Source organism: Gallinula chloropus (genome assembly GCF_964237585.1).
Source record: "Gallinula chloropus genome assembly, chromosome: 14".
Classification (NCBI taxonomy): Eukaryota; Metazoa; Chordata; class Aves; order Gruiformes; family Rallidae; genus Gallinula; species Gallinula chloropus.
In genome coordinates, this window is record NC_140099.1 from 10,404,944 (window position 1) to 10,428,963 (window position 24,020).

At 45.7% G+C, this 24,020-nt stretch overlaps 1 protein-coding gene across 1 annotated transcript; it reads right to left on the reverse strand.

Moving 5' to 3' along the window:
* Positions 1–3,016: 3,016 nt before the first annotated feature.
* HHIPL1 (HHIP like 1) lies at positions 3,017–22,836 on the reverse strand (the record flags this gene model as incomplete). The annotated part of the gene is made up of 9 exons (XM_084270606.1): positions 3,017–3,835; positions 6,488–6,570; positions 8,386–8,467; positions 11,446–11,591; positions 12,437–12,563; positions 14,405–14,733; positions 14,988–15,131; positions 17,381–18,027; positions 22,561–22,836. The coding sequence occupies 9 exons, from the start codon at positions 22,834–22,836 to the stop codon at positions 3,234–3,236; spliced, it is 2,436 nt and encodes an 811-aa protein (XP_084126732.1). The 3' UTR covers positions 3,017–3,233.
* Positions 22,837–24,020: the final 1,184 nt, after the last annotated feature.

Here is a 24,020-nt window from a genome sequence, read left to right on the forward strand (position 1 = left end):
ATTACAGGCCCCTGGGCTTAGTAATGTGATATACTCTATGTGCCTCATGCTATTCATACCCTGTGGCCTGATGCAGAGAAGCTGGGCAGAGCCCTACTCCCCCAGTGTGGGGGATGTCCTCACAGCATGCTCTGTCCCAGGCTCAGCACCCAGAAGGGTTTTGAATAAGCATCCCTACTGAAACACCCTATTTCCCTCTCTTTCCATTGCTTTGGCAGCAAGCTCTGAAGTTTTTTCCCAGATACTTGTGGGACACTTTGTCTAGCAGATGGCTTGAGAAGAACATGGTAAGTTCACATGATTTTTGCCTGAAGATAATGCCTATAGCACAGACTGCAACACAGAGTGGCAGTGCTTGGGCTGGCTGCTAGGTACCAGAAGCAATGTAAGTCAAAAAAACCCCTGAGCTCTGCACAGAGCTACCTCTGCCTTGGAGATGAAGAGGTGGCAAGGCTGCGTTTACACTGTTCCCTCAGAAATATGCTGGACCCTCCATGTGATGCAGCAGTGCTAACATAAGGAAAAGAAAAATGTGCAAGGAAAAATGCTGATGCTCCAGTCTCAGTCACAGAGGTGAATCAGGAAAAAAGGCAGCAAGTAAACCATGCTGCTACTAGACAAAACCTGACCCTGCCACGTAACACATCAGAAAAGCAGCTGCACTGCAGTAACCAGCATTATTCCAGGCTACTTTAAGATCTTTATCCTGAATCAGCATCTAGGTGGTATACTGGCATGTTCTAATGTAGCAGCATAGTTTATCAGTTCATCTAAAGCTCATTTTGTGTGGCATCCTGGTATGTAAGTGCAATTTCTAATGAAGACAAAAGCTATCAGTAAGAATTCTATTAAACAGCAGATGATATATCAGGTATTGAAATACTTCTGTGCTTTGAATCGTACAGGCTCATTATTTAAATACCAGGGAGCTAGGCTGACTAGTAGGTACGTTTTTATCTTGGAAGGGACCAGGATGGTGAGAAGTACCTTCCCACCATTATAACATCATACTGAACTGGCTGGCACAGACATGCACACACATCCCTGCGTACTGAGCTGGCACACACTTATTTAAACGCTCAGTGTGGGCTGGGAGAATGCATAAGATGGGTAAAAACCCCTTATTTGCAAGCCTTGTCTCTTCCTCTGCTGATAAATATTTCCCCTGTGAAGCACAGCACCCACGTCACACCAGCAGCAAACACAGGGGGTGTAGGGCTCTGTGTTTGCCATCAGCTGAGCCACAGCACAGCTCTCTCTTACTGATGGCTGCTCCTGGTGGGCTGCTTTCTATATGCCTTTAGCTGTCACCAGAGACTGCCTGCCATAGAGTGACTGTCAGACGGGACTTGGTGGCGGTCACCAGCAGCAGTATGCGAGTATTAGTTGGCCCCAGGAGGCTCCAATGGCCTACAGCAGGCACAGGACAACTAATAGTTAAATGAGAAAAAGAATACTCACATACCTGGAAAATGATGGCAAAATTCCTGTCTAATTGGTCTCTGGCAGACATCCTTCATTCACCTCAATTCAAAGCGATTTTTGTTGCGCAGGCCTTTGTTCTCCCCAGAAGTTTTGAAGTATAACCATGACCACAGTTCTCCCTAGAATCTCACAGCTAGAGCTAGCTGAAATTTGGCTAAGGAGACGAAAGAAGAGAAAGAGAAATTTGGAAGAAGAAAACTTTTGTATCTCCACTTTCGGTTTTCTTCCAGCCCTCTAGTCCCATCAGCACAAGGGGTGCCAACTCTTATAACAGAAGAATTTACAAAGGGCTCCCTTGTCCACAGAATGTTCTGATGTGCCTGAAGTGAATTTCTGCACTTTAAACAGACGCGTTTGCACCTTCACTGCAACGGGGAACAGCCTGATGACACACTAAGAGGAGCATTTTGCTCTCTCCTTTATCCTTCAAAGGAAGTAGGGAGACAGTGCTATTTTTCTGATCATTTACTTCTGTATAGTGAGATTATTCTTTAGTATAAAACGGTATTTAATGGGTACATCAGAAAGTTCAGGAAACACCAACCCAAATCCATTTGCCACATACATCAGTGTTTTATGCTTACGAGAACGCTGGTGATGCTAATTGGGGAACTGAAAAAACTATCTGCAGCAAGAGCTTTAGATACAAGGTTTTGGTTGTGAACTGTTCTGGGTGCCCTCCTCATCTTACACTTGTTTCATTTTGTCTTTCTCATGTTCTTGTGTGAGCAGCAAGATAAAAGCTGTCCTGATTATGTCAGGGAAAACTTAACCAGGCAAAAGCCTCCACAAAAGAGGCGAATTTGTTCCCTAGTCACCTCTTGGGTGAAAACCACATTTCAGACAAAATGAGTTAGGGTTTTTTTTAATATAATTTCAAAAGGGGTAAATATTACAGGATTCTTACCCTTTTTCATTACCTTTTGCCTAGTCATTCACAGCTGGGAAAAATGAATGTAAAGAACACGTGGCTTCACAATGTTTGTAAGTAAGAGAAATTTGTATGAAGCATCTTCTGGGCTAAACTTGATAATCATAGAATCATATAAGGATCCTGATATGTAAAAAAGGCCAGATTTTTCTTTTCACTTAGGCTAGTGTAAGCTAAAGGGATACAATCCAGGCCATGAGTTATGACATTTTCTGATTTAGCTGATTTTGTTTAGACGCAGTTATCTTTGATAAGTAATAGGCTTATACCAGTATAAAGCATTACAGAAGAATCATTTTCCCTTAATTCTGTAATTCCATAAACTAGTGCATGGGAAGTTAACAAAAAAATTCTTCTTTTGTATTCTGCAAAGAAAGGCACAGATGTAGGTGGACTCGGAAACCACTCCTCAGCACTGCAGGTGGCAAAGCAAGCCAAACAACACAAACGCTTCCATAAACAAGAGCGAAGCCGGGTCATCTGGGAATTTATTTATTGGCAAAACACTGTGAAGCACGGCTGTGGAATGTTGTATTTTGAAAGGTTAAAGGGCAACAGGATGCTTATTTTTTCTAACCTATAATGGCTTATTTTGGGGGGTTTTCTTCTTATTAAAAAAAAAAAAAAACAAAACCTATACAAGTCACTGCTTCATCTTACACTTTCTTTCCCTCCAAGGCAGATGGATGGGGATGAACATGACAAAAGCAGCAAGATCCCTTTGAACAGACACAGCATCCTCAAGGCAGAGCACACTCTCCTCAGTACTGATGCTGGTTTAGAGGGTCGGGCAAGAAGAGGCCATGCTCCTCCGTCACTAGTCTGCCACTTCCTCCCTGCTGCACACCACGCCGGCATCCTCCTCGTGGGAGCAGTTGTGTGTGCCAACGTCAGCGTGGGAGCACTCCAGCAGCGTTTTCTCCTGCCCAGAGCACTGGACATCATCCAGGAGAATACGAAGGGAGGTCCCTTCCCCAAATTCTGCCTTCTTGCTGGCCCGCACCACGTAGGGGAAGCCCAGCTGGCGGCACACCACGGCAGCGGCGAGTGAGCTCCATCCATCGTCGCACACTGTGCCCCACTCACCATCGATGTAAACTTCCACCCGGCCCCGGCTCCGGCTGCGGCCCTGCTGCTCCATCAGCCGCACGGCACCGTTTCGCAGCGGTGGGGCCGTGCCAGGGGGTTTCTTCTTCCTGCGTTGCCCCTTCCTCACTCCTTCCTTCCTGGGCTTGGGGGCCCTGCCGCTCGGTGCTGGGGTGGTGGCCGTCCTGCTTCGGTTCCTCGGTGGCGGCGGGACTTGGTCCAGCCAGTCCACAGTCGGTGTGCGGGGGGGTTCGGGTTCTGGTTGGCCTCTCCGGGGGTCCTTGGCTGTGGCCTTCAGCCGGGGACGTGGCGTGGGTGTTTTCACAATAAGCTCTGTTGTGGGAAGAAAACAGGAAACCATGAGCCTGTCTGTCACTCTGCAGACGTTACTTAAAGACAACTATATGCAACCAGCGGTGATTTAATTTATTATTTAAGTTAAACAGAAATATTCAACTTATTTAACTCATTTCTTGGAATTCGCTTACTTGATCCTGTTGAGGAACAACAACACTCCTGGTGAACCAACATTTCCTCAGCAAAAAATGTTGACTGCTTTTAGTTAGCAGAGAGGACTGCGGGGCTTCATGCCAACTAGCAAGCCTCTCCCAGGAGGGAAACCCCAAGCAGTTCATCGGCAAAACCTCAGCCTGGCCATGAAAGGGTGGGCACTGGATTTTCACCATCGAAAGAGGAGTTCCCCACCATACCCCTCTCCCTTGCTGAAAGAGTTTTAAAGACAGGCGCTGTTCCTGTTCCTCTCGTCATTACTAATGATTGGATCATTACCAGACGGAGAGCAGCAGCCTCCCCACTGGGCCAGATGCTTTATTCAGAGGAGCTGAAATCAGGAACATTCAAAATCAATTCTCTCTGGCAACTGGAATGTGCAAAAGGAACAGAGTTGCCAGGACAACACTTCAAACAGGATTTGGGGTTGGGTTTTTTAATTCCTTATGAAAAAAATAAAAAGGAAAAGAGCCTTGAACTCTGAAGAGCCGAAAATTCTTTGCCGTCACAGTTTCCAGGCGTTACTGGACTTGCTTGTTCACATGCGCTCTATTTTTAGCTCGTAAGTTTTAGCTTGTCAGAAGGAAGCCACTCAGAATTGCTCAGAATAACAATCAACTGTGCTGGGACAGTGTCACAGACATTTGCAAAGACATCATGACTTTCTGAATGATATCCTAGATTTAGCCATTCCCACTCACCATTTGCTTTGGTACAGAGATGGGGAAAAATAAGACTGCCTTATTAACCCTTAATATTTATTGTCCCCAAAAGACAAATCTGGTCCAGTTTTTCCAGCTAACCCTATTTGGGGCAGAATTGTATTGATGGCATGAAAAGATTTCCTTTCTCTGGAAGCTGAGATTCTGAAGGCAAGAAATAGATGCGAAAGCCTTACCTGTGCACACCTCGGTTGCTGGAGCTGGCTCTGGCAAAGCACTTAAAAATCCTGGAACTCACATAATGACATGTAGCACTGCATGGAAGCTAATGGCCACCTGGGAGTGCTTTTCAGCTCACCGAATCAAGTTGTTATTATATATTACTCTTCGTCAAGCTATTTATTACATACACTTCCAACAAATGCACTTATCCAGCTAATGCATGCCGCATGCCTTGGCGATTCTGTTACATTCACACTAAGCACTAACCAAAACAGCAAAATATTTACAGCTCACACTCTGTTTGTTTGCTTCTGAATCAAAATCTTCATGCTTGGTTTTCACCTACACATGAATTTAGTTCTTGAGACACTTAGCAGAATCTCTCCCACTGTTTCTATGTTTTATTTTATGATGAAAATTACCTTGTAAACAAACCCAAAAGATTTAGTTATATGTGTAGTTTAAAAATCTGAACTTTCAACTTGTGCAGAGAGTAATGCATAAGCAGAAACAGAGACAAAGCTGGTTGAACGTGTACAGGTCACCAGTTTTGGAAAATGCGTGCAGGGCTTGCACAGGAGAATGTTTCTGAAGACATGCTGAGTGCTCAGGTATGCCAACAGTTCATAATCAGCCTCAGATCTCGTTCCATCTTAAAGACTCAGTCTTGCAAGGTGCTGAGTGCCCTCAATCCCCCTGAAGTCAAAGCTGTAGGAGCTGCCAATGACTCAAGTGCAGTGTAATGCAAGTAATGGAATTAAAAATTAAACGAGAGTATTCTGACATTACAGTCCCTACAGCAATATTAACTTCATGACAAAGTTGTGAGAACACTGCCGGGGTATCTGCATGTGTAAACAAAATGCACAGAGGAAAAGAAAGGTGATGCTGCCTAATCTAATTTTGAGATCCTAATAGTGTATTTAGGTTTCTGCTCTTAACACAAGTAGTGCTTGGCTTGCTGCAGATTCAGCTACATTGCTGACTACTCCAGCTTTAGCAGTACAGTTCTTCATTCAGTGTGAAGCAATCAAAAAGCCCTGGAGGGTTTGGCTAAACCAAAAGTTCACCTGAGCGGCTGATCTTTTGGGAGCATTTCTCATCCCATGTTCTCTCACTTAGAGCTAATGATGATTCAGCCCTCATCTTGCTCAATGAGCTACTTCCTAACGCTGTAGCCATCATATCCTTCAGCTCTCAGTAGTGGGGAGCTTCAAGTGCCCCCCACTACTTGAAGGCACTGCATGCGACAAACCACTTACCACTGAAAAGCACATCCAGGACAGGATCTCAGTACAGAAACAGTTATAGGGAAACCAAATTAGTGGTAATGAAACAGTTATGATGTAGCATGGAAAACGTACAGGGGCAGGAACTATAGAGATCTCACACGTCCAGGAGAGGGGATATACCTTATGCCTTATTTGAAACAACCCTTCAGATCCAAAACAGCTGGTAAGAATTAATTCTGAGGATGCTCTGAAGGATCAAGTTCTGGGTGGTCCCCACGCACAGAGATAGTGCAAGCCTGGAGTTTGTATTTACTGCCAGCTAACATGCACCAGTAATAATCAGCAACAGTGACACTTACTCTCCTTTGGCACAAACTGTATGAGCTTGCTTTTTACTTTCACTGGCGATGGCTCAACTCGGCATTTTCCTGGTGGTGCTCTCCTGAGAAAAAAGGGACACATACAGCGCACAATTAATTCCTTTCTCCTGGCATCATGAGCCTTTGCTTCCCATTATTCTTCAGTGAATGTAATGCTCACTGGAAAAGAAACATAAAATGTCTGTTTAAATGATCCAAGTAATCTCTTACAGTAGAAAACATAATTAAACAATCATATATCTCCATTGATCAAAGTCCAAGTATTCACAAGGCAGTGGGGTCTTCTGGCTGTGTTTTCACTTGCCATTGCTGAATCCATTAAGGGAATAAAACACTGGCAGGTTCAAACATTATAGAAAGAGATTAATCAAATTGAAAATAAAAATCACAAAACACAGTGTATGTTGAACATCTGACAGAAAGGTCACACGTATGCAAGTTTTCTGGCTGCCTTCAGAGAAGCAAAATAACACACTTATCATTTGTACGCAAAGCCCAAGCAAAAGACTAACTGCAACAAAAAGAGCCCCCAAAATGCTTCAGTTTCAAACAAACAAGAGTCTGAGTGTCTCCTACAGAGACTTCTTCTTACTATGACACATTATTTTGACACAAATTTGTTTGTTATGGAGGTAAATCTCACTTCTGAGAAGTTACAACCAATTCATCATCACTTTTTCCTATGCTGACTGGCTCCTTAATCTGCAGCTTTCTGCAGAGGCTTTCAGCTCCTACAAAAATGCACGATGTTTGCATTTGGAGGGTATAACTCCTTTGTAATTAGACTGTTTACATTTGCATTTCTGTGGAAGGTAAAGAGCCTCCCTCTCAACTACTGCCACAGGGACATTCCTTACCTTTATGATTTTTTCCTCTGAGCTCTTTCTTATTTGCATTGACATGCTAAAGAAACTTCTTTTTAAACTTAAACTTACCACTTTCTTTTGACTTCTGCTGTATTTATTTTTGCAAATGTTGCATAATACCAGCCTCCTAATACACAGTTTACAGGAACTGTATTAGGTAATGGAAAATGCTCATGACAGGAGAGTCAGAGGAAAACACGTGGCAGCTCTGGGGGCTCTTTAACTTTGGGGTCTGGTTCCAACACAAAAACAGAAAATAGATTTGGTTCAAAACACTCAGATAGCTAAAGCTGTACATTTAATCCGTTTAAAAAAGAAAAATAAAGCTACAAAAGTCTCACTATACATGTCTGGCTGAAAGTAGTTTGGTGTGTTGCCAATAATAGTAACGCTTAAGAAAGAGGAAGATGGAAAAAACAGCTACAAGTCTTCTCATAAAACACAACTCTTCCCTGCCTTGCCCGGTCTGCAGATATGCACACGTGGGATCCAGAAGGTGTAACAATTGTTTTCTTCCCTTGTCCAAACCATTTTCCTCCTTGAAACACAAAAAAAGAATGTGCTTTTTGACATTCATTCCTGGTTTGCCCACAAAAGCACTGCAGGTCACACTGGGTCAGCTTTGGCTGCAGCTGCCTGGGCACAGGGCTCTTAGGAGAGATGCAGCTGGCTACAAGGGATGCAAAGGAGCTGAGAACAAACAGCTTGAGAAAACCTGACTCCTTCTGGGCAGTGATCTAGAGAAATTTTGCCTGACAAAAATAAGCCACTCATAAGATAGCCCTGTAGCTTTCAGGAACCAATCTCCCAACCCACGTAACACCACTAGGCCCAGTAACAAGTCGGTGATCACCAGGCACTGTAGACTCCCACAGTAGGGTGCTCCAGCTGTTCCTTGATCAAGCTCCAGAGCATGGGATAAGAGCTAGTTAGTGGGTCAGCATCATTCATCACACCCACACCTGGACACACCACACCACACCTGTGCTTTGCAACACAATCATCTCATACCTAGATGTGTCCACCACTTTGTACACCACTCCATGGGGAGCCGTGGCACTCGGCACGCCAGTAGACATGAAGTAAAGTTCCCCTGGAAAAAAACAAGCAAACCAAACACAGCCATGAAAGCTCTCCTTGCAGCTTCTGTCCTGCACAGCACAAAGGCACTGACTCTGCATCACAAGTCGGAGAGCATCATGAAACCTGGGACTGACATGGAAACCAGGCTACTGGAGGGAAAACAGTAGGTCTGTAGTGACAGTCCACCTGCGGTCCAGTGGTATAACATACTCTTAGTGAACGTGAGCTTTCATATACTGTCATGAAATACTGTTTGGAAAAATTTCCACTGCAGCTTTAGCTTCAGCTGTTGTCTCAGTCTGATCTGTGCCCTTTAACTTCACTACCAAACAGTGAAACCATGAATTCCTATTGGCAAAATAAAAGGAAAGGAAATCGAGAATGCTCACACTGTCTTCTGCTTTTTTGGATTAAAGCACTTTTTTGGGGTGAATTACAGGAGAACAAGGTTTTGTTTTGCTTTCTCTAGCACACTCACAAATTGAGAAGCATCTCCATGAAAGGCATTTGGTTCATCACAGCTCTGTCAGGTCACGTGAATAGGGTTTGACCTTCAGCCTAACAATTTCCATCACCATTTATTTCACGTATTTTCTCTTAAATACATTTCCATCCTTCTCCTGTTGTTCAGGGGAAGCTGGGATAAGAATTCCCTCCAGCACTCCCCTTTCCCAGCTCAAGTGCTTGAGCAGTCCAATGAAAAGATTGAAGAGAAAAAATAAATTTGCAATATTAACAAAAAAAAAAAAAAGAGGCAGCAGAGACCTGGTTAGTGAGTAAGGCAGATTTATTTGGGCCTCCTATGGGTACCCCAACGAGAAGAGGGGAAGGAGAGGAGTGATCAGAGCAAGCACAGGACAATGTGGGCAGTCAGTGGCACCTCTTGCTGGCTGCTGAGGCTCCCATCTCCTGTGAGCCCTCCTGTGCTGTGAGCTCCTCCAGATGCTCCCAGGGCAAAAACCAGCCACCCCCAGCCACCCCAGATGCTTTCATCCCTTCTCTGGTCGGCTCCATTAACCACAGGCCAAAGGCAGCCTTGGTCCAAACAGGGATGGGAAACACCTGGCACTGCGCTTTGCATGTGCTTCACATCCCACTCCTTTCCCAGAAATCATCAGGCAGAAATGTGGATGCTCGGGCATGAGGCATAAAGGTTATATCACACGGGCACCCCACAGACACAGCACGGGGCCTGGGGGTGCCCGACACATTCAGCTGCCAAGGGACAGTGAGCCAAAAATAAGGGTGTCCCCACCACACAAACATATCCACTGCACCAGCCAGACTAACATTCAGCACAGCAATAACCCCAAAACCCAAATTCTTCCCTGAAAAAAAGCTTGTTAAAATAAACTGTGTGATAAACTTGTAAAAAGATTCCCAGCTACTGAAAATGAGCCAGAGAAAGACTGTTCACTGCAGACAAAGAAAACTCACTACACTATTATCAACATATTGCTTTCCAATATAATAAAACAAACACAAGACAAATAATACCTCTGAGAACAGACCTCAGCCCAAATTTCCACCCAGCTCTATGATACTTATGCAAAGCAAGAGTGAAAAGCACAGGACAGAAGGGCAGCAGCGTTTGTCCCTGCCCTTGCATAGGCTCTGCCCACAGGTACAGGACAAGGGAGATGATGGTCCCTGGGTACATGAGCAACTAACAGCTTGATACTGCACTTGGCAACCCTCTGAATTGGCATAAAACTGATTTAAACTAAGATATTCTGATCTGAGGGTAAGGTATCTTTCTCAACCACAGCACTGAGAATCACCTCTGCCTTCCATAAGTGTTAAACATTAAAGAAAATGGATTTTAACTCCAAAATAGATGAAATTCCAATGTCAAACTTTTGAGCTAATACTTAAATTGGATGGTTTGCTTTTATATGATAAAATTTGCATTTACATGATACGTAATGCACTATGCAACTTCCACACCTGACATAATCTGCAGGAAAAATGGATGTTTAAAAACTGGGGCATTCTGGAAGTGGGTGCTGGTGACCTCCCCACAGTGGGGCCATACACAAACTCCTGCATTGCTGAGTTGCACGCATGGCTACTTAGCAGTGGAGTTAAACACTCTGCGGGTCATCCTCTCCCCACCCTCTGTCAGGCTGCAGGCTCTGCCTGCTCTGCTGCAGTGCCGGGCAATTAACCATACCCTTGGACAAACAAAGGGGGCAACCATCAGCTTTCACCCCAGGATCCCCTATTTCCTCCTTTTCAAATCGCAGCAGCGCCCTCCTAGAAAGCAAATTGTCTCCAGTCTTAAAAACACAGCAATGGAAAGCTCCACTGAGACAGATCCTTCAGTCTCACGCGAGGGAAAATCCCAGCTGGCACTAGTAAAACATGGATTTAAGCAGCCTTTTGCCAGTGCCACACTTGAGACTTAACATAGGGCTTTCCTTGCACTTCACCTCGAGAGCTGCAAATACTGCAGGCCAGGGTGGGCAGGTTGGTAATTACTGTTCGTTACATCTGCCTTCCTGCACCCATTACTAACACGCACAGCCTTCCTGACTAGCCAAGAGCACAGACTTGTTCTCACTTGGGTATCGGTGTCCCAGCCTCTCGGGGACCGCTCTCCCTACAGCACAGCACTGGGAACAAGGAGATTTCTTTTCTAAGCTGGGCTTTATTGTACCAGCCCCCGCACTGCTCCCCATCCCTCCAGAGGGTAGGCATGCGGGCAGCAGCACACCCAGGCACAGTCCTCTAGGGAACTGCCTCTCCAATTCCCCCTGCAGTCACTGTGTGGCACACTGGCCTCAAAATTAGGATTGTGACTTTGGTTTGATAATTGGGAGATGCTTGGAGCCTCACTCTGTGGTGTTTTAAAGACTGACAGACTAGTGATCTGCCTCCCCAGCACTCACTGCCTCCTAGGGGACCTCTCTGACCTGTTCCCAAGTGGTTTACTCCTAAGAGAAACCACAAGCATGTAATTCAGTGCGATATAAAGCTAAAAATTACCTGCTTCATCTTCAGCAAAGGAGATGATGTACTGGTAATAGTTATTGATAAGCCCAGGGAACATACACGTCTGTCCCGTCCCCATGCAGATCTCACTGTACTGCCATTCTCTGGTAGCACGATCCTCCTTCAAAGACATCAGGCGTCTGCAAGGCAAAAAAGCTCTTGCACCAAGCAACCAAGATGATTTATGAATATCAATCAGGACACCTGAAAGGACATTTAATGCTTCCTAACTGCATTAGCTGCTATAGGAGCTGTAGCTCCTCCAAGAAACAAAAGACTGTTAGTATCAAAACACGTATATTATACAACTCTACAACACCCTGTCTTTCAGGGGCTACATCAACACAAGAAAAAATTATATGTGAGGGCTTAAGGGATGTCAGACAAGAGGGACCTTACCAGAGGTGCACAGCACTTGGCTTCATCGCAGCTCTGTGGCCTCTCTCCTGCACTCATCACCACCCCATCAGCTGGGGCAGGCGGTGCATGGACTGCATGCAAGACACAGCAGAGGAGGTGGGGGGAAAACAAGGCAGGCTCAGCCTGTCTCATCGCAGAGTCACTGCTGGACAGTATTAATTTTTTTTTTTTAGTTTCAGTATCTTTGGTGTCTGGAAAGGTTGCAACAGAGTAGCTGGGTTTTTAGGATGCACGCAAATGCTTTTTTACACCATTTCCAGGACTTTAAATAAACATCATATCATTACCCCTTCATTTGTACTGGAAATCTGTAAATCAGCAATGTTGACAGCTGCTGGAATGCAAAGATTGCATTCCTGCACAGCACCATGGACTAAAGGTTATACAAAACACACCACATGGGCATTCTGTAACAAGCAGTCAGGCTCTGCCCAGTGCCTGCAGCCAGCAAGTAGCAGCAGATCTTCAGTGGCTGGACTGCACGCACACTTGCAGGCCCACGCAGTACTGCTGGGGGGCTTTCGCTGGGGGTACAGCTTAGCAGGTATTGGAAATATGTACTTACCCACTCATAAAGTCACCAAATATGTACAGGCCATTCAGGTTTGGAGACTCACAACCCCGATAGACATAGCCTCCTGTAACGGATTTCCCCATTTTGTGTGGATATGCGTAAATGGGAAGCACATCATCTGTAGAGGAGAAAAGATCTGTGACTTGCTTTGTTTTACACATGATGCAGAGTAGCTGTTTGTCTGGATAGCTCTGAGACTAGGTGATACAATCATGTTCATTCAAGCATCTTCTAATTAAATGAACTGCTGACAGAGTCGTGTTGAGTTTGATTCTCCCCCTTTCAGAACCACATTCAGTAGCCCTGCCTACCTGACTGCACTGACCAAGGACAAGCTAGCTCTGAGAGACTGGTTGGTGCTTCACTTGCAATATAAGATGAATCACTGATAACCCTGTGTGCTATCCCCCAGACACCTCATTGTTCTGCTGAGCCCTTCTCGTGCTGCTTCTTGACCACTTCTACACAGCCTGGCTGGTTTTGCTATGAATTCGGAGGTTTGAGTCACTCCATCCATGGAAAGAAGGGATGGGTAACTCCAGACAGCAGGTGCTGATGAAAAGATATGTCAGGTGTCAGTGCAAATAGCTTCTGTTTCTCTGAGACAGGGGAGCTTAACCTGAAAGAGCCATCAAATATTTATGGTATGGCACAGGCAAGATGTAGTTCTGGCACATCAATTGCACAATGCAAGCTAAAACACAAGACAGAAGTGAAACAGAGGAAGATGTGCTGATTTTGAGGGTCTCCATCAGATGCTTCCTCCCATTTCTTTTGAAACTCTGCAGATAGCTCTTCACAGTACCCACCTCTTCTCTTCCCCACAGCCTTTCTCCCTGCGCATGTAGCAGATGCCCCAAGTAGCAAAGCCAGCAGCTCTGCAAGCAAGGAACCAAGAGCATTTAATCTCAAGTAGGTGGTTTCTGCACTTCAGCTGCACTTATCATTTTAAAGGGGCTGTGACATTTCACTGATCTAACAAAAGGGTCTCTAAAGGCATCAGAAACTGTTCCAAATCCCTGGAGACCTCAGTAAAGAGTTTGTCACGAACACTCACGCAGGCGCTGTCACACAGGAGAGCACTAAATAGGCTCTCTGACAACTGCTGCAGCAGAGCAAAACCTCTGCTCCCTGCTCTCTGGAAGTTTTACTAAAAATGCTTAATCACTACCACTGTACTTGTAGCTAAGCCAATAAAAGGAAGTTAAACTAAGTTAATAAAAAGAAGAAAATCAAACAGCAACCCTTAGCACATAGAAGAGAAAAAAAGTCAGAATCTCAGCTAGAGCAAATCAGTGCCAGCCCACTGCACCCTTGGATCTCTAGGGCAATGTTCCAGCACAAGACGTGCTCCATGCTGGACCTCGCAACACAAAACACTCTTGACTTCACTCTGCACTGGAATTTAGCCAGCCAGCAAATATCTTGAATCAAAGTTTGGAAAATTTGGGGGAGAAAAAAAAAGTTTTCTTTTTTGGCATAGCTGAAAGAATAAAAACACACTGTAGAGTTACCTACAGAGCAGGCAGCCCGCATACTGCTCAGCCAGCTTACACAAGGTGTTTCGTTCCTGTTTTTAGAATAAGGACGTTACTTCTGAGTTATAGAGGAAAAATACAATTGCTGCAAAGTTTTCTGGCTTCTGCAGAGAAGCTTATTTTTTGTGGAAAAGATGAAACTGTCACCCTAAATAACGGAATTACCAGCCAATTTGACTAATAACACAGGTTGCCTAGAAAAGCAACAGCTAGCACATTTCATTTTCCTCCAAACTCCAAAACAGCAACATTTGGGTTTTCAATATTTATCCCCAAGTCTGTTCCCTTCTATACTGAGACGGCACAGATTTACACCTTGGAAATGTGTGTTTCCCACCATGTAGCCAGGCAGGAAATAAAAACAACAGCACAGAAAACTGCACAGTGTAAGACAGGTAATGTAGAGAGAACATCTATCTACCCATTGAAGAATTGGCACAAAGCTTTTTATCGTAGCAGCTGAATCCTTCCCTTGCTCTCCAGCCGTAGTTTTTCCCTTTCTCAACGATATCGATTTCCTCGTATTTATTCTGCCCGACGTCCCCGCAGAAGAGCCGCCCTTTCCCCTCCTTGGTTTGAGGTTCGCCCCTATCGAAAGAGCAGCGCCACATATTTCTCACTCCGTAGGCATAGATTTCGGGGCGAGCCTTAGGGTCGTTAAGAAAAGGGTTGTCGGGAGGGATTCGGTACAGAGGCCCCCGGTCATTGTTGTTCACATCAATCCGCAGCACTTTGCCCAGCAAGGTTGATCTGTATTGGGAGAAGAAAGGAAAGAAGGGAAAAGAGAACTAAAACAAGGCCTTGGTCAAACATCAGAGATGGGGGTTTTGGAAAACCTAGGGTTTTGTTCTTTCTGTTTTGGAAAAGACAAATCTTTCGGTATTTCTGTTTTATGAGGTTTTAATTTGCCTTGGGCCACCGAACAGCCTTCAGGTGGCACCCACTTCCCATCCCCGCTGCCCACAGATGGCTTGGAGCTGCTGTAGGGACAGGTCCACTCTTACTTGTTCTGGGCATTTCCAAAGGTCCCGAAAGGATCCCCCGCCATGCCTCCATCTCCAGTAAATATATAGAGATATCCATCATCTCCGAAGAGCAGCTCTCCTCCATTATGGTTGGAAGCAGGTTCATCTATTTCCAGGATTATCCTAAGGGAAAGCAGGGAGGAAGCATTTTACTGACTGCACAAGCCCCAAGCACAGAGCGGAGCAACATCACACCAACGTTGCCTTTGACACAGGGAAACAGCAATGGATCAGATTTGCTGCAAATTCCTCCACATCCACATTACTGAATTTTACTTGGGCATTGCTGATTTTCTAACCTTAAATAATTCCAACATATTTTCTGGATTGCAGAAACACCAGATTGTGCAATAAGGAAGACCTGGGAAACCACGTGACAGAATATATTTATAATTAATTGTACTTATCCTATGACTCGCCCTTCCTCCCTGTTAAGCTTTTCCTTATTTTTTGCAAGAGAAAGGACTCCAGTCCATCTGCACATCTGCACAGCATTTGGCACAATCCTGACAGGCGCTTTTAAAGCAAAAATAAAACTTTTCAAACACTAAGTAATTGTTAAATTCTTAAAGAGACAAGAATCCTTAAGTGATAATTACATACACAGGACTTTACAAGCTTACAGAGTGATTAAAAGAAACCAACAAATTAACATTTTAACAACAGTTATTCAAAGCAGCACCAATGAGCATTATCTCAATTTTAAAACCTTACTCTCTTACTTTTATCTGTTTATTTTATGCAGTTGGCACCACTTTCATAGTAAGAAAAGGGTGAAATATATGAAAGGATAACCTTCTAGAAAGGTAAGGCCATGCATACATGCAGTGGAGATTCCCAGGTATAATAATTAGAAGCTTATTTTGCTCCAGCTTCTAAAAATAAACCACCAGACTTCATGCTGACAGTGCCTCTTAATAGCTGCAAAACCAAATAACAATCACTTATACCATCTCATTTCTAGCAAATTCTTTTCCGTTCTGAAAGTACAGATAGTTTGTGATCAGACTGTAAATTGTGGGAAGAAACCCAACTATGTAATTATTCTGTCACCTGCTGCTAAACGTCACCACCTCTGAGGCAAGGTAATGATGCACAAGCGCACAGACTCCAGCTGGCAGCAGGAGCGAAGGAGGATCCTGTACAGACACAAATGTGAATCCTCCTCAACCTCCCAAAGAAGGTGGAAGAAAACAAAACCACATTGAACAAAAATCTGCGGACAGACAGACAGACACACACTTTCCTGCTATGGCAATGCACACCATGTGTCGGCCGAAGCTGCCTCTTGGGCAGCATCTCAGGATGAAGTCAGTGGGAGCCGTGCCTACACAAGCACAACAGGACCACAATTTTGTTTTCTTAAGCTTTTGCCGGACTAACCATCAGCTAAGTAAGCACAGAAAATGTTACAAATGCAGAGACTGAGGGTTTTTAAACAAGGCAGCTCGTGGGCCCTGACATCTGCAGGTTTAACCTCCTGACTCCCTTCCCTGAGGACCACATTTCAATCGCCCTTCCCTATCATCTACAGCACTGAATTGTTGTCACTCTTTGATAAGCCAGCATCCCCTTTCTATCATTAGGCTATGTGTGGTTTTGAGCTAGAATCACCCACTGCTGAGTATTTGGAAAGCCACTAACATAACCCATGTAACAAAGGAAAAACTTGCCATTAATAATAATCAAGGGTCTGTTAAATCACTGGTTTTGTTACATGTTCTGCAACACGTAACAAGCCTCTCCTTACCTGTGCATATCAATGTGCATCAACTGCAGGGTCAGACTCAAACAAAGGAAATTTCCAATCAAAATGCACTCAATAGCAGCCCAGTGGTTTGCATTTTATGTAATTGAAGTTGTAATACCACAGGGTTGAGCTGCCATTCAGCTTAAGAAATGTGGGGCCAAATCCATCTTGGGCCTGTTGTCACTGAGTTTGTTTACATGGATTTTGGAAACCTCTGGTTTTCGAATGAATTTCACTCCTGTTCTGCAGAAGCCTATTTCAAAGGGTAATCATTACAATACCAAAAAACTACCCCAAACCCAAACAAAAATCAACCAAAAAAATCCCAAGCCCTAAAATACTAACGGTAAATAATGTTTAATTGATGTTCAGTTAAATCTTCTCACATGCCGGAACTGAGAAATGTCAAAGTTATTCCTGAGCACCTGCAGTTCAATCATGGAGGACAGGGATATTCTCCATCTCAGTAAGCTGGATATGGACTTGGACTACCTTGCTACCACACTGGAATGCAAGAACAGTATTAAACTAACTACATCTCATTCATTAATAGTCTTTAAAAATGCACAAGTTGCCCTCTGAGATCTTAAATACAGTTGCCAGAGAAATGTGTGTACAATACCTTTCAGAACCATGGTCCAAAGCATTCATGTCAGCAGCAGAAATTCTGAACTCACTGATTCGGATTCTCTCTTCATAACGAACTTCAACTGAATAGTAGACATACACTTTACCATTAAATTTGAATTTAGGATGGAAGACAATACCTAGAAAACCTCTCTCGTCTCCTTCCCAAGGCGAGGTAAGTACGGCTTCGCTGATGTTCAGAAATGGCTTTTCCAGCCTGGATTGATCGGGGAGGTAGGTCCACACCAGGCCGACCTGCTCCGCGATGAAGAACCTGTGGGTACCATCGTTGGCGTGCACCATCGCCACGGGATTGCGCAGCCCGTTGGCGACCTCCGTGAGGCAGAGCTGGAGACAGCCCTCTGCGTCGGCAGTCACTAGCCCCAGGTTTTGGTTAAGGTTCTGGTTAGCCAGCAGGTGTGGGAAGCAGTAATCTGTGTCCTCCAAGGACAGATAACGGCAGAATTTTGCCACGTTGTCCTCCAGTGCAATTAACTCTCGGTCCGCAGAGAGAAGGCGAAAAATGGAGCGGCATTTCTGCCACACTTGCAAGCAATAGTCTTGGCAGAGTCCTGGTATCGTCCTCACAGGGGTGGAAGGATCCTCAGCGTCGTACAAGTGAGCTGCATATGGAGAACATTCCTAAAGGGAGAGAGAAAAACTTCTTGGACAAGATTTGAAACAGCCAAGCAGCAATGCTAATTGGAGAAATTGCACTTTAATTGCAACGTATGTTGTGGCTTATCCTGAAAATATATTAACAGAGGAAAAGATCTTAGAAAGGGGATTTATCTCAGCCTTCATAGAAACGGTCTTCAATATTCCTGGTGAAAGCTGGCTTCCTCATGCTGTTACTCACTTATTCCAGCCATAGCACTAATGCAAGAAAACCAGTGATGACACATATCTTGCTACATCACCCCAGTAGACCGTACTGGTGAAAAAAAAGACTTTTCTACCCTGGATACTCTGACTTTATGAAATAATGAGCAGATTCACCATAGCATGGCATGGCAGTGAAACTAAGGAGCTAGCTAAGCAGACTCAGGTCTTGAATCTCAAGGCTGAGGGAATGGGAAAGGTCAGGATGCTGTCAGTGCAAACAGCTCCCTTGCTTGGGTCCAGCAGCCTTTACTGGTGGGTATTTGCCTACAGACGCTTTATATACCTGATTAGAAGCAGTGAAATGAATCTCATGATCATGACACTAGTCACCAAGTTCTGTGGGTGATGCTAAGGCTACAGGATTTCAGACAGTGATCACCAAATGGCCATGAGCCAGTCAAGGTCTGCAGGCAGTGGCTGCTGTACAACTGCACGATCCAAGGACTGAACCAGGCTCACATAGTTCATTGTATTCTCCACTATGAGAACCCTGACAGACACATTTTCCTCATGTAAAAAGCCACTGAAATCCAGTAACATACTCTGTAAATTACAGACTGACCAAAGTGACTCAGTTCTGCTTTGCAAGGACTTTTCCTTGTAATAAACACACAGCATTTTCCAGCTGTAACGCATCTTCCCAACTAGCATCTCAAAAGTGCTCTCCAAATAACATGATTCACTGACGGCTCGGTTATTTTCACAGGACAGATAAATAACTCAGGCAAAAAAGCTAGGAAGAGAAACTATCTTTATGGAATAAATTCTGCATTTTTTTAATTCCTAGATGGCATTTCTTCCAGGCAAAATGAGCTTAGTTTAAAAAAAATAATAATTATAGGGAGCTGTTTCTAAATTTACTGGGAGCTATTTCTTAATGCACATTGTAGCACTATTCAATAACTGAAAAGATATCACATCTGAGATACTGAAGTATTTAAATTAGCTGGTAAGTATACACAATATTTAATTATTATGTTATTTTCCATTACATATGCTAATAAACCAAGAGGCCATATAACAGATCACCAGTGTACAATAAGCCTTCCTCCTGGAATGTCAAGCCATTCATTGCAAAATCAAGGTTATTGTGCCTTCAAATGAGCAGAAATTAATGTGGTAAAAAGGCAATTGCATGTGACACAAAACACTGGAATTAGGCGGGCAGACTGGGTAACGACACTCGGCTCGGTTACATGAGGTGTGCCAGGGACAGAAAGAGCTGGAGCATTTGCCAATGCAGTTGTTAGGACTGAAGATTTGGCCTTAGAAAACAAAAATCGAAATGAAACTGGAATGTGAGGACAGAGCTGGACGGGAGCTCAGCCTCTTGCTGCCGACAGAGGTTTCACACTTGGGGAGAGGAAGACCACCGCTTGAGTATCGGCGTGTACCTGGTTTTCCCAATGCCTCTGTCAAAGCAAGCAGTGATCTTGAGCATTATAAAATCACGTCCTGGCTTCAGCATTAGAATTAAAAGCAGCATAGAGGTTTGGTTTCCCTGTCTCTCTGCCGCTGCGGACTGTTCACCCCAGCCTTGGGTGTTTTTGAACAGCAGTTGTGGGTGGTTTCTGCACTCCTTACCACATTCCCAGTGGCATACGGCTGTTCACAGTGGCATTCCACTGGCAGTGATGTACAGAGACCATTCACTAGCCTGACAGTACTCAAGCACGTGTCTAGGGTATCTTCCAGATACATTTAAAGTATCTTCCAGCTTCCACAAGAGATGGAGCCTGATGCTTGATCCTGAATTTCCCTGCTTCTGAATCAAATGTTGTGGTCCTTCTCGTCTTTTCATGTTCACTGACTCAAAACACCATGAAACTCTATGCTCAGTCACAGCCCAGCATCACTAATAGATCTAAATTCTCATCTCCAGATGACATGGTCTGTTCCTTCATTTTAAGCTACGAGGTGGTCCAGAGACCAAGCAAACTAATGGGCTGATGATCAGTAACTGGAACAAACTCACACTATGAAAATAACTCATCAGAAAATAAACCAAGTGACATTAAGACAAGTTAGCCAACTCCATTTCTGTTCCAGGAATTCAGAGGCAGCTATTTATCTGAGGAATTGCAACAGTCTAAATTTGGATGAACACCCACATCAACCAATGTTTTTACTGCTGCTGTCAGCCCAGAAGAAGCAATGGGACTCCTTGGGATAGTGTCTAACATTCACATAATCCCTGACATTCCCCATTCATCTCCAGCTGGAAACTGAAGCCTTTAAGCAAGATGTTCCCCATGAAGCAGAAAGAGGCAGCTGCTTTCCTGCAGTCTGATGCCCTGTATCCCATCACAAGATAATCCATACCCACACACATGTCTGAGACTCGCTGCCCCCCTCAAAATACCTCAGTGTGTTGAGGCTGTGGTGTAGGCAGGGGGATGTCCCACCACAGCACTCCTTACCTCCAAGGCCAAAGGCTCAGCCTGCTTCTGGGTGAGGGGAAACCCTGCTTTAGGAATGAGGAATCATTGGTAGCATGGAGGGAAGGATGTTGCTGCTCCTCCATTTACCCTTCCACAAAGCAACAGAAACAGCACCACGTAGCAACTCACAGTTTAAGAGAAGGTAGGAATCCTCACCACAAGCTGAGACACTTGTTGAAATAATTTGATCGCATTTGAGAGAAATCACAAATTGTGAGCAGAAAGAGACAAAGTGTGCTGAATAAGTCATAGAAACTCCTTATTTCAAGGCTAGGACAGAAATTGTATACATAAATGAGTGTAAGCAGAGTGTTCTCGAGTGTCTGCAATGCCTGAACTTCTATTTCGTGCTTGCATGGCCAGAGGCAGTGGTTTGTAGCCACATCTGGGCTGGTGATACACTGAGCTCATCAGAACAGTTCAGTGAATCACTTTTTCCCACACTGAAATAATTCACTGCTTCTGAACAAATTTTCAACGGTTGGTTTTCTGATGTACACGGGAGACTGACAGAGGCAGGAGGGCTCAGCAGGCACTGCTAACCGGTTTCCTATCTGCAAATGGACTCTTGGACACCACTTGTTTCAGGAATATACTCAAAGGTTTTTTACTTCCAGTATAATGGGAGATGAAATAAAAGTCAAATCTCTAGAAGCTGTTGAGGAAAAGGGTTGGTTTTCTCTTCACGCTTTCAGGAACACAAGAGCTAGCCTGCAAAATGCTAAGAGCAGGATTTCTGGAAAGCCACTTTGATCCCATCTGAGCACAGCAGACAAGACTCCACTGTCTGAATTAATTTAAGATTTACACTTGCACAGCAGAGCTGCCACCGCTCTGTCTCGGGGGCATTTTCATACATACGAGGCCACCGCTGATGATAGGGTCAGGCGCCTCACACTGCACAGACTGTGATCATCCTGTTATCCTATCTGGCCACAGAACATCAACCCCGAGTGGAAATTTCGCCTGTGGGGGATGGCCACCACAGCAGTTTCTAGGCCATATCCTCAGGCATTACCCTACACCTACAGTCAGGACTGCTAGCACCTGGCACACACTAAAAGCATCTCAGGATGCTGCAACCCAGTACAAAGAAGACCCACCTGATCCCATGAGTTGGGCGTAACAAGGACCATGTTTTGTGCAGGCCTATCCCCCTCATGGATGTCTTCACCAGGTCCCAGGATCTAACCCTGGCAGGATGAGGGGAGTCTGCAAATTGTACCCACACACCCATCTCAGAGCACTGCCACACACGAATTAAAGCAAAACAACATCCTTATTCCTCTTTTAAACACAAGTCAAAAGCAGAAAAGTCCACTGAGAAACCTAATGATAGATAGTTGATCCCAACAGTGCCTGGGAGCACATCTAGGCTGCTGCACTACTCCCTGGTGCATCCTTAGGTGAGCCAACGCACTCTTGCCCAGGTCTGGGCACTAGTGCCGTGACTGATGCGCCTGTGTGGGGGTCTGTGTAACCCTGCCTGGGTCAAGCACTAACGCCATGGCTCACACACCCCTGGGGTGCCCAAAGCCCCCTGTGCCTGTGGTGACACAACCAAGCACAGATGGATACAATCATTCTTAGGCTCATGCACTCTTGTGAGCTCTAAAGTGCCCATCCCTGGACCAGCTGTACCCTCCGCGGACCGGTGCGCCCACGCCTGGGGTGAAGCATCCACACGTGGGCGTGACGCAGCGCGGAACAGCTGGATGCGCCCACACCTGGGGAAAAGCAACCATGCCCGGACCAAAGCCCCGCGCAGGGGCTGAAGCCCCCTGTGCAGCTGCAGCTCCCTGGAGCCCCGTGCGACAGCCGGGCTGCTCGGAGGGTCGGGACGCCTCACCTGGCAGAGCAGGTCCTGCAGGTGCCCGGCGCAGGCGGTGTAGCTGGGCCCGTCGAGGCGGGCGCTGAGGCGGTAGAAGCGCTGGAGCAGGGCGCGGTCGCGGCGCGGGTCGCAGCAGCCGAAGTCGGAGTAGCGCCGGCAGAAGGCGAGGGCCCTCGGCGGCCGGAACGGCGGCTTGAAGTCCAGGCACTGCGGGTGCGGCCGCGCCGGCCCCGGGGCCAGCGCCGCCGCCAGCAGCAGCGCCAGCGCCGCCCGCGCCCCGCGCAGCCCCCCCATGGCCGCTCCGCGGGCGCGGAGGGCGGCGGCGGCGGCGCCGCGCAGCGCTGCTGCGGGGAGGAGGGAAAGCGCGCCGCCGGCCGGCCCGGCTGCGCGGAGGGAGGCTCGGCCGGCCCGCTCCCCCCGCGGCAGGAGCGCGGAGAACGCCCGCCCCGAGATCTGCTCCGCTGCCTCTGCGCCGGGGATGGGCTGCGCCGGGCTCCGGGCTGCGCCGGGCTCCGGGGGAAGCGGCTTCGTTCAGAGCACGCTTGCGTTTCCGTGGTGGTTTTGGAAAGGCTTTTGTAGTTTGATTCCACCCAGCCCGCGGCCTGGCAGGTGTTTGGCTGCGTAACCAGCACAGGGTGTCACACCGGAGTGTCTAACTCCAGAAAATGTGATGCTGGAAACAAGTTCCTCGGACTGACTCCCAAAGTGTTGGCTGCTGGGCTCGGTCCCTTCAGTGAGTCTTTCATATGACCAACACATTAGGGATCAGAGCACTCTTGAGTTCTGGATGGGTGTATTTTAAAGCAGGAAAAACTCAGCTTTGGTACAACTAAACACTTCTACATCCTTTGGCAATCACATCCTGGGGTGAGATTCTGACTGGATTCATCTTTGAGACGGGAAACGGGAGATCTGCTGTAGTCTACAGGCTACAGGCTACAGGCTGTGCAGCCCTAGCTAGCCCAGGAGCCATACGCCCCTTTTCGAGGACACTCCTCCCATTCAGCATGGTGCTTCCTCCGTGCTGTCCAGGTACTCCCTGCCCAAACAAACTAAAATTGCAGATGATACTTTCCTTACCCTTAAGTGCTTCGTGGCATATCCCAGGAAAATATTAATTCCAAATGCTGTTCTTTTGCATAAGATATATTGTATATCACATGTGATGTTACCAGCTAGTAAGATCAAGCCCTGCATAGATGGCATTTTTCTGATGTTAAACCCAGCTAGCCACATTGTATTATGTATTTCAATATGAATGTGGAGACTGTCCATAAAAGATAAAGAATGTGGAGTTCATGCTGATATGCTATTTTTGACTCCTGCTTTGAGACCGAAGAACTGCTGTACAGTGCATATGGACTGTAAAATCACTGCACGGCTTGGAACATCCTGTCAGGAGACCATATGTGTTACAGCATTTAATATGAGTTTGTTTTTCTCTCCATATGCTTATGTAACTGCTGCTTAAGGTCACC